Here is a 17,378-nt window from a genome sequence, read left to right as displayed (position 1 = left end):
AAGAATCATTTCTACCTCTGTCTACCGCGGCTACCGTTAACCTATTAGTTTGTGAATCCCCCAAGCTAGCAGTTTTCTGACCCACCTAACATTGCCTCGATAGCATCAGCAAATATTCTTGCACCCTTTCTATTTAAGTGTGTCCCATCCCTGTAACAACAATCTCTCCTGTTAACAAGCACAGACCACGCTGTGAAAAATTCTACCCCATGAGCCCTGCACAATCTCTCCAGGGCTGAATTGATTTACAAGGCTGTCATCATATACTTCCTCCTATCGTGTCTGGGCAGGATTGCAGACACTTTCAAATTTAATCCTAACTCGCGACTTTTTTTCAGCATTGACCTGTACTTGCTTAGTAAATCCGCAGATCTCCTACACTTAATGTCATTAGTGCCAACATGTACAACGACATCACCTTTTATGCCCTTAAAAGATGATATCTGCTCTACAACGTCATCAAATTTTGCCCTTGGCAGACATACCCTGGTCCTATTCCACCTATCCCCTTTGCACAATATACTGTATTTCCCATTTCCCTGATAATTGAGTCACCAACAATAACTAGCTCCTGTGGTACCAGCGCATTCTCCCCTGAAGGTTGCCGCTGTGTTGCCTGGTGCATAAGAGTGTGTTCTGGCATTGAGTTGGGCAGCTGAGAACTTGATGGGCCCCTCATTTTAATTCCTTCGATGGCATCCACCCAACTCTTCAAACTCTCATAGACGCCCATCAGAACGCTGAGTTGGCGCCTAATTTCTTCACGTTCTCTGCCCTAACACACACAAAATCCTCCATGGCTAGATCATGTCCTGTTCGAGAGAGATCCGCAAACATGTCTCATTTTGAAAATTTTTTTAGACTGTGATGCGTTGGAGAATCGTCCCTTACTGTTCTCCAGCGAACCACAGCACTTTTGCCACTTTGCACAAGTTGCTTTGTTGCTCTAGTCTGGGGCATGATTTCCGTTTAAATACGTAGGCAATATTGTTCCGTATATATTATGTCTGTAAATTGTATGTGCTCTTGGTCAATTTGCTGTCGATATGGTCATGTTCTGTGGTCGATGTGCTGGAAGAAAAACTGAGTTTTTGGAAGAAGTCCTGTCTGGGTGATTTGCTTTATATATATATATCCATCTGATATGCGGGACAGGTGGCGTAGAATACAAACTGATCACTGCAGCAAGCTCTAGAAAATTCTTTACTTCAGAACTTCTCAATCAGTAGTCTAACTATAAGATGAACAGATATACTAAAACCAGACTACGTGAAAATTATAATATGAAATATCTTGTGAATTAAGAGTTCTGTCAAAAAAACACAGATTGCACATTCGAAATCAATGTCAAAAATCCTCAAAATGCACCGTATTTATATTGAAAAACATTTCATGGTTATTCAGTGTTATTTGTTGAATGCAGGAACACCAACACTTTCTGGGTAATTTATTTTTTTTATTTCTCTTAAATCTACTGTTTCTGTACATTATGATTATGTAACACAAACTGGTCACTGGAAAAACATACTTTACATTCTTTTAACAGTAATAATAACCTATTTATCAGTGTATTTCTTTCAGTGTGAGAAGCACAATCATTCTTCTCAGCTTAACATTTTATGAAAATATTACTCTTGCTACTCATTTCAGTGAGTTTCTGAATTAATTTTATCTTATTAAATAGCAACAATGAATTTAATAAAGATTTAATTAATAATAATTAAACTATAATAAATAATATATACTAGATAGTTTACAGATAAGCATTATACTCATTAAAAGGTTCAAATTTTGAATTATTACTAGCACTTCAGTAAATGAATAGCTTCCAATGTTCATTCAATATTTGAATTTTCAGCAGTTGTAGCCACAAATCATTTTTTTAAATTAATCGTTTATTGCTTTTAAATATAAATCCTATTATCAAGAAGTTTCAATTTAAGTAAATAATCTGGCGATATTTGTATTTCTATAAAATTGTACAAACTGATATTAATTTATCTTTATTTGTTGTATTGTACGCACTTATTTAAATATTATTAATATTATTTAAATATTAAAAGAGAATTAGTTATCAAGCTATCAAGTGATTTTGTCACTGGGGGTCGCCTTGGTCTTTTGCAACAAAAAATATGCTGTAATGTTATCGTATGCGTTGTTTGTATTTATTTCGAAGTCAGTGTTTTTATTATTATTTTTTTTTTTTCATTTATTTACAACTACTTCTTGAAGTAAGTTTTAGTTGATTATTTTAGGCAACAGATAAATGTTTCTGTTATTATTATTATTATTCTTTTACGATGCACACACAGGCACATATATTTCAGTCTGTTAACACATCACTTTTTCTGTAGTCTGAGAGCTCATTACTTTTAGAAATTCTGGCAATTCGCAGTTAATTTCCGTTCCTCTTTGGTCATCGATGCGGCTCTGAGCTCGATTCCATACCTCAGACAAGTCTGAAAAAAAAAAAAAAAAAAAAAAAACTATTAATTACACATTCAAATATATCGTACACAATTCGTAATACTGTATATGAAATGTTTGATTTTGGAGTTGTTAACAAACTGAAAATAATTCATTGGTATTAAAAATTATGTACAAATGTAACAGTATTGCATACCAAAAAAAAAAAAAAAAAATTGAAACTGAAGCAGATTAGCAGCCATTATTTAATAAATTAGCATGAAATTTGAAGTTCGAAACGAACAGTAAATGCTTTTATTTAGGATTTACATTGATTAATATTTACTAGTAAAATTATTGTTTTTTTTGTTAATTAACCAAAACTTGGAAGAAAGATTTCATATGAACTGAATGAATCTAGAGTCAAATTCATGGATATATGAACACGGTACCTCTCGTGCTACCGCTATGTCCAAGCAGTTTATTAAATGCTAAAATAATCAGCTTTACAAAATGAAAATCAAATTCACTTAATAAGGTAATTTCCTTTTTGTTTTTTTCTTTTTTTTAGCTGAGCTAGATATAGTTCGTATCTTGAGCACTGAACTGAAACTACAGTAAAACTTCACTAATTCGGACAATTTCTGAATTCAGCTTAGATTTATGGTTATATTTTATAATTCTAGCATCTCCCCTCCCTTTACTCCAATTTACTAAGGTTCTACAGTAGTTCCCTATTTTTCGGAACTTTCCACGCTGCAAATTCAGACTATCAAAATGCCAGAATAATTACTGTATTAACAGTAAAAAAACAATAATAAAATAAAATAAAATAAAATAAAAACAAGTTTGGTAGCGTACATAGTGCTTTAAATTTTAAGTGCGTTTGATTTTTATTTCTTAAATTAATTTATTATTTTTCGATTTCCTATGATTAACAGATGTGAAAAGTAAATAATAAATTAATTTGTTGGCAGTTAATTACTAATTTTTTAACTAATAATATATAAAAGTATGTTTTCGAGTCACGAATTTTTATTTCCTCTTGGATTTTAATAACAATAAATATAACACTTATTTCACGTTTCTATTGCGCATACTGTAATCAACAAATAGTAATAATAATTCATGATTTATATATTTAGTAAACTGATAACAAAAAACAACGTCATCAAAAAAGCACTTTATATGCACGAACCGAGAATATTTATTTTTCTGGGCATCTACCATATTGCCAATTCATTCATCCAATCAGCGCACAGCAAAAAAAACAAAAAAAAAATGCCCATTGCTTTAGCTACAATATACGATATGTGGATAGCCTATGTAATATGTATTAAAAAAAAATTCTGGATTTCTCTGTCCGATTTTAATGAAATTTGAAATGATCGACAAACCTTTCTTTTTAGAAAGAATGGAAAAGAAAATACCTAAATATAAATAAGTCCCAAGAAGGACTCAAGAAGTCCAGTTATAACAAAAAATTTAAAATCTGAAAACAGAAAATCTTATCATCTAAGTGCTTTTAATATTACAATATATATTTGTATACAAGATCGAATGATGAAAGCAAGCCATTTTCCTTACCCGTTGAATCTCTAAAACTCATCGGTTTCCTTGGGGAGTGATGCTGGTGAATTAATTTTTCTGGTAACTGTATTCTTATGCCCATACCTTCATGAATAGAAGCACGATTACTGTACATTGATCTTCCTTTATTTTTTGCCTCTTTGTGAAGGTTTAAGGAGTTTCTCCTGACCAATCCCAGAAAACAAGACTTGTCATCTATACTCATCGAAGATATTCTTTTTTCCAGCTGTTGGAATTGCAAAAAAATTAAACACTATTTACAAGCTACAATACTAATAACAAAACTAGATTATTATCAACGGAAGACATGAGCTAATTATTCCAGAAGAAATCCCTGTTATTCTAATATGTGGTTATAAAGTCCTTTCTCAACTTTAAAAATTACTAACTCAAAATAATAAACAATAAAAAAATTGGTCGAAATTTGAGGACCTGTGGTGGTGGTTGAGCAGTTTTAGAGAAGCACCGTAGTAGCAGTCTCATTTTTTTTTTTTTTTTTTTTTTTGACAAATGGACAATTACTAACCTTTAGGAGAGGCTATATTCTAGAAAGTAGTGCAATACCGGGACAACTCGTTGCAAAGGAAAGTTTGTTCTTCCGAGAAAATTAAGACCATTCTATTACCTACGCAATTTAAATCCTGGTTATTTAAAAAACGGGTTAAAGGAAAAGATAGTACTACAATCATCTTTTAAAGAAAGAAATATTATCCTTTTTTTTTGCATGGATTCTTAAAGACAATGAGATCGTTGATATGAGTGCCAGATAATAAAAATAAATTTAATTTTTTTTAATTTAAAAAATATTTAAATGTAAAAATTTTAAAAATGCCTTTAATAATAAATAAATAAATAAACATAAAAATAATCCCATGAGATATTAATTTCATAGCCCCAGAGAGAGATGAAGTACTTGATAGAGTTTATCAAAGTTTGAGAACTGTCAAAAAATTTGCTGATTGGTGATTCTGTTTAGCGGACTGAACTTCTTGTTGGCAGAGTCAAGGTGAAACAGCATGAGATTCCTTACTTGTCTAGGAGAAGGATGGTGATTTTGCTTAGGATGTCAGTTGCTTTGTCTGTGAATACTTTGGAAACGAAGGTGATGCTAGTAGTAATTCTTCTGGTGCTTAGAGCTGTTAGATGAAAGGATAATCGCACAGCAATGTAATATACCGAGTGATATTATGAACTGGGTTGTGAAACGTTCGATAGCTTTTTATAATAATTGGTTTTGATAACAATCGTACTCATATTTTTAAAATTAATTGTAAATTCAGTTTTTCCTTAATTTCATTGCCTGAAATCTCGGTTTCGCAGTGACCAATACAATTGTAGTTTCAAATTTTTAATGTTAAACGCATATGATCACTCATATGCGTTCCTTATATATATTTTTCTTTTTTTCCAGTTAAAATTACAGTCACTTTTCGAAGTGCTTTCCGTCTTTCAGAATTCGGTTTCCAGCGCTCTGGTAATTTTAATATTCCAGTTTTGAAATCTTCCTACTCCTTTCGACACCACTTTAGGATTCCATTTTTCATCTTATCATTCGTCTTGAATTTCTTGCCTCCTTTCAGCAGTTCAAACAGATGGAAGTCACAAGATGACCAATCGAATCTGAAAGGAGAGTGGGAAGGAATAGTTACCCGAGTTCGGCCATCGTATTCGCAGTTTCTTTACCTCTATCGTTGTAAAGAAAACAAACACTCCTGGACAGAAGACCATGTCGCTTTTTCCTAGTTTCAGAGAGTTTTTTTTTTTTTTTTGTAGGAAATCATAGCAGTATCCAGCATTAATTGTATTCTACCTCTTTTAACGAAATCGGTATGAATAACAACTTTAGCACCACCATCTTTGCTGAGACCAGTCCCTGGAAGTTTTTAATGTTCTTCATTCTCCACTCTTTCGCCATCCTCCTTGAATGACTGCATCTTATAAAAGCTAAGAACCGTGACAGGCACGATTTACCCATACTGTGCTCGAAACCTCGGATTAATTTCAAGCCCTCCCTTACAAAAGAGTGACAATAATGAATTCTTCTGATGAACTAGAACCATGTACATGCGCCATCTTGTTTGGTACTGACATAGGCTGCTGTGACGACTGAACAACTGTTCTTTCATAAAGCCTACATTATAACGGAAAGAACTACATGAAAAAACATGATAAAAAAAAAGGTCCAATTTCAGCTGTTAGCATTTCTGTAGTATTCTATTGTGCTCACCTCTTCATTAAATATTTGCTCTACATCCAGTATTCCAAGGTCATCAAACTGTACAGATGACCTTCCAAGTGTTATATTATGGAATATCTGTGTGGTTACATCATGGCGGTCTCTTCTGGGATGCCTGATTTCAACAGATTCTATGAAAGAAATATATACATAATTAAATACGAATAATAGTAAATATAAAATAAAATTTTTAAAAAAAGTTTTAAATAGAAAATAAAAAAAATTGCTTTACCAACTACGTCTAATAGTAAATCGATTCTCTGAATACAGTATTATATTTGAATTTTAAGCAGTCATTTCTCAAGAAATGGTAAGAAAAGAAAAGAAGTTTTCAAGAAAGGCTACTCTTTGAAGAGGGGGGGGTGGTTTCCAAGAAAACCAATCAGCTTTCTAAAAATCCTAAGAGAGTAAATTTACATGGGAGATATTAAACCACAATCAGTCATTCTTTTTAGAACCAATTATAGCCCGTAAAGTGTATGCCAATGTGAATATTAATGAGCACTTGCGTTCGTAAGGGGAAAAAAAAGTTATCCAATTTCTTTGTTGCGGTAAAAAGAAAAGAAGGGCAGTTATTTAGAGGAAAAACGTCGCCTTACCGTGACTAATGACACTGTTTGTGCAGGCGGTGACTTTCTGGCCATCTGCTACATCGACAAGGACTTCATTATGAATGCTTTGGTGAGTGCCCACCTGGAAAATACGAACTAATGAAATTTTCCTCTTATTACTTTAATTTGCATTTTAATTGAAGGTTTTTTTTTTTTTTTTTTTTTTTATCTAACAAGCTGCAGAACATTTTTGTGAACTGCGAACGTAATTCATTTTCTGTTGGACGAACAGAGAAAAAATGTCTAAAATACACAGTTTTCTTGGAAATTAAATATTAAATTACTGCCGATATCTTACCATATTAAAGACGACATCATCAAATGTGTACCCATATTTTTCCATCACTGGCTCTACCACTTCTTTCCAAGTTCGTCCTGGTTTAGATTTCACTGCTATGATCTTCTTAATAGGAAGTTCGATTCTGAAGAGGATCTTTTGCTCAACGTGAAACTCCTTACATGTCGATAACGAAATTACAGTTTTGTGATCGATACACTACAAGAAGTAAAGTAATAAAAACATAACAGTGAATATAAGTTAATAAATGATAAAAGTGCTATCGAAAAAAAAAAGTATAAATATAGGGTCATCGGAAAAGGTGTCCGTGAATTCCCTTTTAATTATATTCGGAAATATTTGATCGATTTCTGTGATCGTAGCAGCAAACAGTGTGGTAACTCACTAAGTTTTATTTGAAACCTCAACAATGACTTTGGCTGCGCCATGAGTGTGCGCAGCCACTCAGTTTCATTTAACATGGCACTAGCAAATTCAGTACGTCTGGGACGGTCTTCAGGTTTGATTTCGTGTTTGAGTTGAACCTTGTATGCATGCAGTCTCAGTCATTTATGAAGCACATTCTGAATGGTGATCTTTGGAATGCGAAGCTCCAGGCTGCGACGATCGATGGATTTCTTCGGACTACGTAAGCGAGACTGTCTCAAGCGCTCCACATTCTCCTCAGACGTTGGTGGTCGTCCTGGAGATTTCTTAATGTCTACACTCAAGGAAACTTCTAGGCATTAAGAAATCTCCAGGCCGACCACCTCGGACGTTTCCTTGAGTGTCTACACTCAAGGAAACTTCCAAGCATTAAGAAATCTCCAGGCCGACCACCAACGTCTGAGGAGAATGTGGAGCGCTTGAGACAGTCCCGCTTACGTAGTCCGAAGAAATCCATCGATCGTCGCTGCCTGGAGCTTCGCATTCCAAAGATCACCATTCAGAATGTGCTTCATAAACGACAGAGACTGCGTACATACAAGATTCAACTCAAACACGAAATCAAACCCGAAGACTGTCCCAGACGTACTGAATTTGCTAGTGCCACGTTAAATGAGATTGAGTAACTGCACACACTCACGGCGCAGCCAAGATCATTGTACAGGCGTTAAATAAAACTTAGTGAGTTACCACACTGTTTGCTGCTACGATTACAGCAATCGATCAAATATTTCCGATGATAATTAAAGGGGAAATCACGGACACCTTTTTCGATAACCCTGTACAGGGTGTTTTTGAAGGGGCTCATCAAAAAAAAAAAAAAAAAAAAAAAAAAGTCATAAAAGTCATAGAAAAAGAAGTCATAACTCGGAAGGGATTAGGTCCAGAAATGTTTCCTTTCCGAGTTATGACTTTTTCTTTTCAATAAGTAAGACGTACTCAGTAGCAAAAATTACAGACTATGAACTTGTCTGAACTTGCTTTTTTTTTTAAATCACTCCCTATGAACTTGCTTTTTTATTTTTTTTTTCCATCTTCTCAGTAGAACACGCTCCCAAGGTTTGATGACACTTTTCAAAAATACTCTATTTACTTTCACCGTCCAAAAAAAAATTAGAAAGCTTTGTTCAATATCTAGTAGGGTTACCTTTTGTCCGAATTAGAGCGGCACCTCCGTAGCCAGGTGGGAAGGAGCAGCAGTGCGTAGCACACGCTTCTTGATTAGACCGGGGTTCGAGCCCGTCATCACCAAATACAGAGGATGCGGAAAGGTCAGGGAATGACCACCGCATATTCCCGGAGCAATATGGCCTTAGTTGCTAATGCTCCTAAAAACCAAATAACAACAACGAATTAGAGCCTATACACATCGTGGCATGGATTTCACTAGGCGTCTGAAGTAGTCTAACTATCAGGATATCTGTGAGCTGCGGTATTGTGGTTGGTAGGTAACTGAGAAGCCGAATTGCCGTTTCCAAACAACCCAGACATTTTAGGATTCAGATCTGAAGAATTAGGCTGATAGATGTTGGAAATCTTGATAATGTTCCACCGACCATTCAGATACAATTTTTTGCATGGATAGTTGCATTGTCATCTTGAAAGAACCCATTGCAATCCCTGTAAAAGCAAAGTATTACAGGGTGAAGTTGGTCCGATACAACAGAGAGATATTCATCGAAGGTAACACGACTTTCTAATGGTATGAGCGGACCCACTTCGTACCAAAGAACATACCCCGTACTACAATGATATAACCTCCAACCGCTTGAATGATAGATAGTCTGAATGCATGGCTTCATGCAATTCCGCCACATTTTGACCACATGCTGCTTTTCCATCGTTCCATAGTTATTCTTAGCGTGGACAGCCACTGGAGTCGAATCATTCGATCTTTTAGAAAGACGTGGCTTTCATATAGACACGCCTACAAAATCCCAAATTCTTCAACTCCAGCCGCATAGTTCGGTTGGAAATGGATCTTTCTTTGCCTAAATTGAATTTTTCAGTCATTTTCTGCACATTGAACATTCTGTTCTGAATTGGTCGAAAATTGGCTTTAAATTCTGCAGTCTCTTGGAGTACCGACTTTCTATCCCATTTTTTTCTTTTAGATTTTTGTATTTTAAAGCATTCTCCTTTCGGCTTCCACTCATTGCATACTTTTGAAATGGTTGGTTTCAACATTCTAGTGATTTCCTTTGTTTTCTCAATTTCACTTCTTGCTAAACATGTTCCAGCAATAACACCATTTTGTAAATCGTAAATATCACCTGTCCTGTCCATGACTGGATCGATTAAGAAGCCCCAGAAAAGCGTATGTATTTTATCTGATACCGGTACTTAAGAACTTGTGCTCATACTATGTGACAACTTAAATTTGCATAACTTGCGTATAATTATCTGCCAACGCGAATTGCAAATGGTTTATAATTTATTGGCTAGTGAGTGTTCATTAAAAAAAAAACATCTAAGAGTACTGTATATTAAAAAATCTTGAAAATGTTTCATTATTGTTCTTCTGAAAAACAGATAGTTTCATTATGGGAAATTAATTACTTATTTTATTTATTATTATGTTAACGGTTCCCAAGCGGGACTTATATCTGTATTATGACTGCAGAAGCATGGGTTAACGGACCGATATGCATGTTGTGTGGCCGAAAAACCCGGAATAACTTTCGGGATAAACCAAATTCCCTCTGCCTGAGATTAGCCTCCATTGAAAAGGTCTTGAGAAATTCCTCCAGTCGTCGACTAGAATGGAACCCCGACCTCTCCAAACTGGTGACTTGTCAAAAACACCACACTCACAGACGACAGGACTAACATATGCATTACTTTTCCTAATACTGTATATGATTACGTCTCCTTGAGTTTGTCGCGAGAGACGAAGATTGGTAAAGTGTATCGCCACATAGAAAAGATTCAGGAATATTGCTGTAGACAACATTTTGTTAGTAGTCGAGTCGAAAAAATATAACACACCTGACAGGTATGCTCACTATCATGTTACCACGACAACAGTCGGTGGAACTACAGTGGCGTCGACACATTACTTAAAAAAAATAAAACAGGAGTCTATTAATGACTTTCATCTCATTATTTCAAGATAAGGAGATAAGATTTTCCCTTATAATGCCACAACATCAATAAAATCACGCAAATAAACAATTTAGTATGGATCTAATTTAAAAAAAAAGCCAGAAAAGTATCTAAAGTACCTTTGAAGGAAAGGGAAGAAAAGCTGATTATAAGCTATACATTTCATGCTATCAGTTGTATTGTCTTACAAGACCCAGAATTTTCTACGGTAGCTTGAGCCAAAAGTTAATAAACACAACGCGGACAAAGAATATAAGGATGACCTCAAAATTCAATTGAGTAATTTTAAAGCAATACAATGACAAAACCTAATTCAGCATAGCATAGCCAATTGCCTTGTTCAAACTACAATAAGGTAATTTGTCATCTTTACTTACTTCTTCAGAATCATCCGGGTACACGTCAAAGAGAGTATATTTTAAACCCCTTCGATCCAGCAATTTAAATACGACTTCTCCAACCGTTTCCTTTGTTCCAGCTTTTACCACAGTTGTAGAAAGATCTGGGAGAATAACCCGACACAGATGGTCATCATCGCCGTTATTGGGGAACGAGGTCAGTTCTGGAGATCCTAAAGACTTAAAACGTGAATAGTTAGGAAGAACATTTTCTCGGGAATATATTATTTCATTTTATACAGAAAATACAGCTGTATTTATCCTTTACATGCATGTATTTACCATTTATTTAAAGCAGACTAAAATTAATATATTTTAAATATTTTTTTTAAGCTAAAGATTGTCCTTTGAGTATTCGCTACATCCACGTGTGACCTTCGTATAATACCTGGATATTGAGTGTTTTCCTCTTTCCATCTTATTCCCTCTTTTAACCATGTACTTGTCATGTAACGTCTGGAATGAACGGTTGCTAACCAGAGGCGAGATTTCTATATAGCACGGTGATTTTAAAAAGTCTATTCCCCTTTTAAAAAGTTGACAATTCAAAAACTACAGGTCGAATCGAAAGACGGTTTTTGCATTTTAAGAAATTAAAAATTAGTTCGAAATTTGGCCACAAGGGATCACACACAGCGATTAATTTTGAAATGAAAAATGTTAAGGGAAATTTTCAGAAATCTTTGTTGCCGGTCAAATCTCTACGTGTCCACCATTATTTTCTGATAAGCGATCGACGGGACATTGGATTTTCCACAGCTAGTGATGGGCATAATCGAGAGGTCAGAATCGATTATAGCAAATCATTCGAATGATTCATTCGATTATGAAAAATAAATGTCATCCAGAACATTAGTTCAACTGTCCAAGTGTTCGTGAATTGCGTGTATTCTATGGTCGATTTGCCTGGGGAACCTTGCTATCTACGTCTGAGACCGACTGTCTCAGCTACGGAGTGAAAAAAGCACATAAAAGTTCATTGAGTCATTGGCGGGATTCGAAACCGGGGCTTTTCTAACCCGTGTGTGTGAAAGACGGTGATGGTACCACTGTGCTACCGCGCAGACTTCGATTAAGGAAAAATCATTCTATTATAATTCTATTATGCCCATGACTTTCCACCGATGCCTTCAAAATTTCCGACGGAATGCTTACTACCTCCAGAGAGAGAATGCTTCCTTCAAATTTGAAAGAGTTGTTGCCCCTCACCAATTCTTTGAATCACTTCTTGCGATGATGATGATGATGATGATGATGATGGATGACCACATCTAGACTTAGGAGTTAGGTAGCCTTCTTCAAATACGGTTCTTCTTGAACAAGGAGGTCTTCAGACGTTTTTCTGTCTTTGATACTAATAAAATTTAATTAAAAGTGCTTTATCAAGCTTTTAATCTTGACGACGAAGAATACGACTACTATAAGAAAACATTCGAATTCTTCGATCTCCGAGTCATTCCTTTTTATATTGAACTCAAAGCTAATTTGTTTACTGGACTGAATAAATCGCTTGGTAGTCAAAATTCGCCCCCTGGTAGTCAAATTTCGAATTCGTTTTTTTATGGTTTAGAAAAGCTTCCTAGCATACCGATTGCAATGTAAAAAAAAAAATGGTTTTTAATAAAAGAACTATAGTTTTCGAGTTACAAATTATGAATTATTTTTTGAAAGTGGGAAAGAACTTTACAACCACCCTGTACATATTTAAGAAGAATTGTTTCTTTTTTATTTTTAACTTTTTTGAGTTTGTTGTGAAAATAACATTATTTTTGTCATAAATTACCGTATTAGCGAAGCCAGAAAGGACCATTATTTCTAGAGTTGAGAGAACCATTATTGAGTTTTAGAAAGGCAGTGAATAAGTAACGCAATAATCTACAGCTTACTTCTTGAGTTTTCTGGCGTCGATAGACTCTGACAATTCGTTTCCCCTCAATGACGGGAGAAGGGGTCGTATCTCCTGAGTCAGATGATTTCTTTTTCTTTGCTGATTTCCTAAATTCGGAGTTCCTAATTGATAATCTTCCATCTTTATCCGTTTCAGATGTTATCAGCTTTCCTACAGAACGATATCAACGAATAATACTATCAAAGCTAGTTTTTAATATCTTGACAATTTTAATAATAATTATTCTTTTAAGATGAATTCATTCTGTCCTTTACAAATATTCATAATGCTGTTCCTATTATAGCCAATGTTAACAAGTACATGCTTGACCATATCGACCACAGTTGAAATTAGCAGTTAGTTTCAATGCGGTGGTGTTCTGGTGTGGAAATCAATCCATTTGACCAGAACTGTTAGCTGCACTGCAACAAGTATAGTGTAACTTACGTCCTCATACCTTACAGAAGTTGGTGGAATTAATATTGCAACAAAAGCTTTTGGAAAACTACACATACTGATGAAAATATTAGAAACAATATTTCTGAGATTTTTACCAATATTTTTAACATGAAAAAAAAATTAAAGATTTATGTTAGGAATGGAAAATCATTCTCTGCTAGACATCATGATCTTGGTGATATTGTTATGAACAATTTCTGCTGGAGGTCTCAGACTAAAATTGAAGATCGCAAATGACTAGATTTATCATTTTTTTTTTTCGAAACACTGTCCAATAGAAGAAGTAAATCCAGCAAAAAAGCTTATTAAAAATCAGATGGCAATTAAACTATTATAACGCTACCACAATATTCTTGTTGCTTCTGAAATGTATAAGAACTTGTATTTATATTCTCTTTGAAATTTACTGTGGGTGAAGTACTTTTAACGTATCTTCCCACTTGCTGAAATAAATTATTGATTAAGCCATAGTAAGTTATATTGTAATTAAAAAAAAATAATAAGCTGTTTATGGTTCGCAATTCCAAAGGAAGGGTGCTTCCTTTATTAGAAACTGATAATCATTGATAGAAAGCATTATTAAAATTTTCTTATGGAAACTTTTAGAATGAATTTTATACCTCTTTCTCTCACTTTGTTAATGAAACTTAATTTCAAATTTGGTGCAATCGATACTGATAGTCCGGTTTACGTAGCAAACCTGTGGATTTATTGTTTCAGATGATTTCGTAAAGTTGATTAGATAATGGCACGAACACAAGGAAGTTTGCTAACATTCGATAAGAAACTCTACTTCCAAATCGAAGCTGACAAATCAGTCGTATCAGTCATGCTCTGTCATGTGATCCATTAAGAGCCACGAATCAATGAGAAAAGGAAGTTGGACTCTCCGACAGATCGAACTGCGCACATGCCAGTATCATTTTGTTATCAATAGGAAACCATGAACTTGGTTCCAAAGTCGTCCTAGCCACCCAATTTCACTTTGCCCTCATGGGCGTTATAAGAATAGGGCACTATGAGGAGCACATTTTTATTTTTGGTTTTGAGACGACATTGATTTTTAAATTGTCTCATTTATCGCAACATTCATAATTGCTTTTACCATATAAATGAAATAAAGATGAAAATTTTAATTCATTTCCACATTAAGTTTAATTAACTTGCGTATAAACGAAATATTTAATTATTATAAACAAAACATTGATCTATTTTCTAAATATTCACCATTTCTTCCTGTAAGAAAAAAAAAAAAGTGGCTTATGCCTTGATTACTGACATTGCAAAGATAAAAATTCCAAAAATATAAATTAACCCTGAAATTTTTAAATCGAAGACATTAACAGTCATTTATCTGCATAATGACGTCTCACGTGCGATCCATACATCTCGGAAACCCCTCGGGTACCCACCAGGGGTTCCCGAGACCCTTTCAGGGGGTACGCGAGATCAAAACCATTTCCATAATAATACTAAGACTAAGACTTTGGGGTTCTCAATAATTTTTAAGAGTGTAAAGGGGTCCTGAGACCAAAACGTTAGAGAACCACTGTTCTATACAAAGTGCCATAAGTGTTTACGTATTAAGTAGTCTTGACTTGTTTATTTTATTGTCTCACTTAGGCATGCAATACTGTTGTGCTTATGTAATTAGAAAGGAGTGAATTCAAAGACTCATCTAGAGAGAGAGAGAGAGAAAGATAGAGAGACATATGCGGTGGAATAATTCATCATCATCATCATCATCAGCCATTTTCAATCCACTGCAGGATGAAGGCCTCTCCAGCAACTTTCCAGTTCCTTCTGTTTTGAGCACTGGCCATCCATTTACTACTCAAAAACTCATGAATTTCATCTATCCATCTCCGCCTTTGTCTTCCAGGTTTTCTTCTAGCTCCTCTTGGGTACCATTCTGTTATTTTCTTAGTCCATCTGTCATCATGTCTTCGAGCTATGTGTCCTGCCCAAGACCATTTTAGCTCTATGCGGTGGAATAATTAATAAACTGCAACTGATTATTTTATTTTAATGTTACAAAAACAAATTATTATCATTAATAATAAATGCATCTTTATTTATTAAAATAAATGTAAAAAATTAAAATAAATATTAAATAATAAAAATATTAATTTATTAATAAAATCTATTATTATTATTAAATAATATATTTATTAATAAATTGAGCTTTGTGTAATAAAAATTCGTATGTTAATTAATAATTAATTAATATTATAATTATTTAATAATTTATGACAATATTTTATAAAATAAAAAATTGCTACAGAAAAGCAATTTTTAAAAAATTATTTCTATATCACAGCTTTTTTGAGTAACTTTTAAATCTTCTCTTACTCTATTATGCCAGTTATAGCTATATTATTAGTTATATTATATTATATTATATTATATTATTAGTTATATTATATTATATTATATTATATTATTAGTTATATTATATTATATTATATTATTAGTAAGAATAGTTTACACGTTCTTCTGTATATCGTGAAGAGTCTGTTTAAATGATTTTACTTTATTACCGCTTACCTTTCTGCCAAGGTAGTAAGGATTTTCGTTTCTTTTCTTCGTTTTCTTCTTTTTCTTTATTGTTTTTATTTTTCTCTATATATTTAATCTTTAATCTATCTCTACTTTTACTTCTATTTCGCTGGGATTTATTATCAGTAATCCCATTATTTAGAAAAGGCAGTGGTTTTCCCTGTTTCTCAGCCAATAAACATTCGTTATAGAGATCAGACTTGAGGAAACGTTGGTAAGAGTCGAATTTCATCAGATTGAAAATCTACAAAAGAGAAGAAATAAATGAATTATTAATTTTCCCAGTCACTTCAATCATGTAAAACATTGAAATACAGTAGTTGTTAGCGTTTGCTTTGTAAGTGATACTATTTACTTGAAACGATGCGGTTGCTGTGGCAACAGCTGATTGGTAACTCATGATATTTTTAATTTTTTATTATTTTGTGGTATTCTCTAAAGGAGCATAGGATCTAAAAATGACTTTCCGTTCATTCTTAGCCCCTAGCAACCTATGTGACAAAAAATTTTCATATTAAGCACCCGAATAGTAATTCATCTGTTGTTCTTGTTTTAAGAGCATCAGCAACTATGGGCATAAGGCTTCGTAGATACTGTCTTAAATTGCGAGAGTTCTGAGGTCGATTTTCTGTTTGTTAGGAGAAAAACCCGAGTTTTTCGGGAGGAAAACCATGCTGCCCTCGTCTGAGACCAAATAACTCAGCCACGTTGTGAAAAAGGCCCATAAAAATTCTACATGTCATTAACGGGACGCGAACTCAGGTCTTTTCCACCCAGTGTGGGGAGGACAGCGATTCTACCAACTCTGCTACCCACGAAGGTATTAACTCATTTGCTGTACTGTGTATCTTATGTCTGCAAATTGCATGTGTTCTCTGGTACGTGTAGCATAGTGGTATCATTACCGTCCTCCTCACACGGGATGGCCAGAGTTCGAATCCCGTCGATGACGCGAGGAACTTTAATGGGCTTTTTTCACTCCGTGGCTGAGTTAGTCGGTCTCAGGAGTAGATAGCAAGGTTTTCCCCCACAAACTGGGTTTTTCTTCTAGCAAACAGGCAAATCGACCAGAGAACACACGCAGTTTACAGACACAGTAAATATATGGGTAGATGTAATCGTTTACGGGGGATCCTAATATCATAATTTGTTTACATATATAGTTATAGTTATTACCCAGTTTATTAGCAAAACAAATTATAATAAATATAATAAGATAAAACCAGTAGCTTTCGGGACGCGTTTACCTTTGTCAACTGACAAGTTAATACAAATTTTTGAATACACTACAAGCAAAGTGTGGCACGTTAATCATGCGTCATTGTTGTTGCACGGACGTGTGCTGCTTCTACGCCACTGATCATCCAGCAATAAAACGGTAGTTTCCAGGATGGGATGTAGA

The 17,378-nt window shown here is 34.4% G+C and overlaps 1 protein-coding gene across 2 annotated transcripts in view; it reads right to left on the bottom strand.

Moving 5' to 3' along the window:
- Positions 1-1,810: 1,810 nt before the first annotated feature.
- The window catches only part of LOC150077911 (regulator of G protein signaling loco-like), a 56,935-nt gene continuing 41,367 nt past the window's right edge, over positions 1,811-17,378 (bottom strand). For both annotated transcript variants that reach the window (XM_090384826.1, XM_090384825.1), the window contains exons 5-12: positions 15,965-16,220; positions 12,957-13,129; positions 11,050-11,250; positions 7,142-7,339; positions 6,832-6,925; positions 6,224-6,363; positions 3,994-4,222; positions 1,811-2,459 (exon numbers count right to left, since the gene is read on the bottom strand). In XM_090384826.1, the coding sequence (XP_090240952.1) occupies positions 2,332-2,459; positions 3,994-4,222; positions 6,224-6,363; positions 6,832-6,925; positions 7,142-7,339; positions 11,050-11,250; positions 12,957-13,129; positions 15,965-16,220 (1,419 nt within the window). In that variant the 3' untranslated portion in view covers positions 1,811-2,331. The remainder of the gene's footprint in view (positions 2,460-3,993; positions 4,223-6,223; positions 6,364-6,831; positions 6,926-7,141; positions 7,340-11,049; positions 11,251-12,956; positions 13,130-15,964; positions 16,221-17,378) is intronic.

Source organism: Mastigoproctus giganteus, chromosome 11 (genome assembly GCF_048544385.1).
Source record: "Mastigoproctus giganteus isolate SK-2022 chromosome 11, ASM4854438v1, whole genome shotgun sequence".
Lineage (NCBI taxonomy): Eukaryota > Metazoa > Arthropoda > Arachnida > Uropygi > Thelyphonidae > Mastigoproctus > Mastigoproctus giganteus.
Note: the sequence above shows the minus strand (reverse complement) of the source record. Positions and strands in the feature narration are given on the sequence as shown.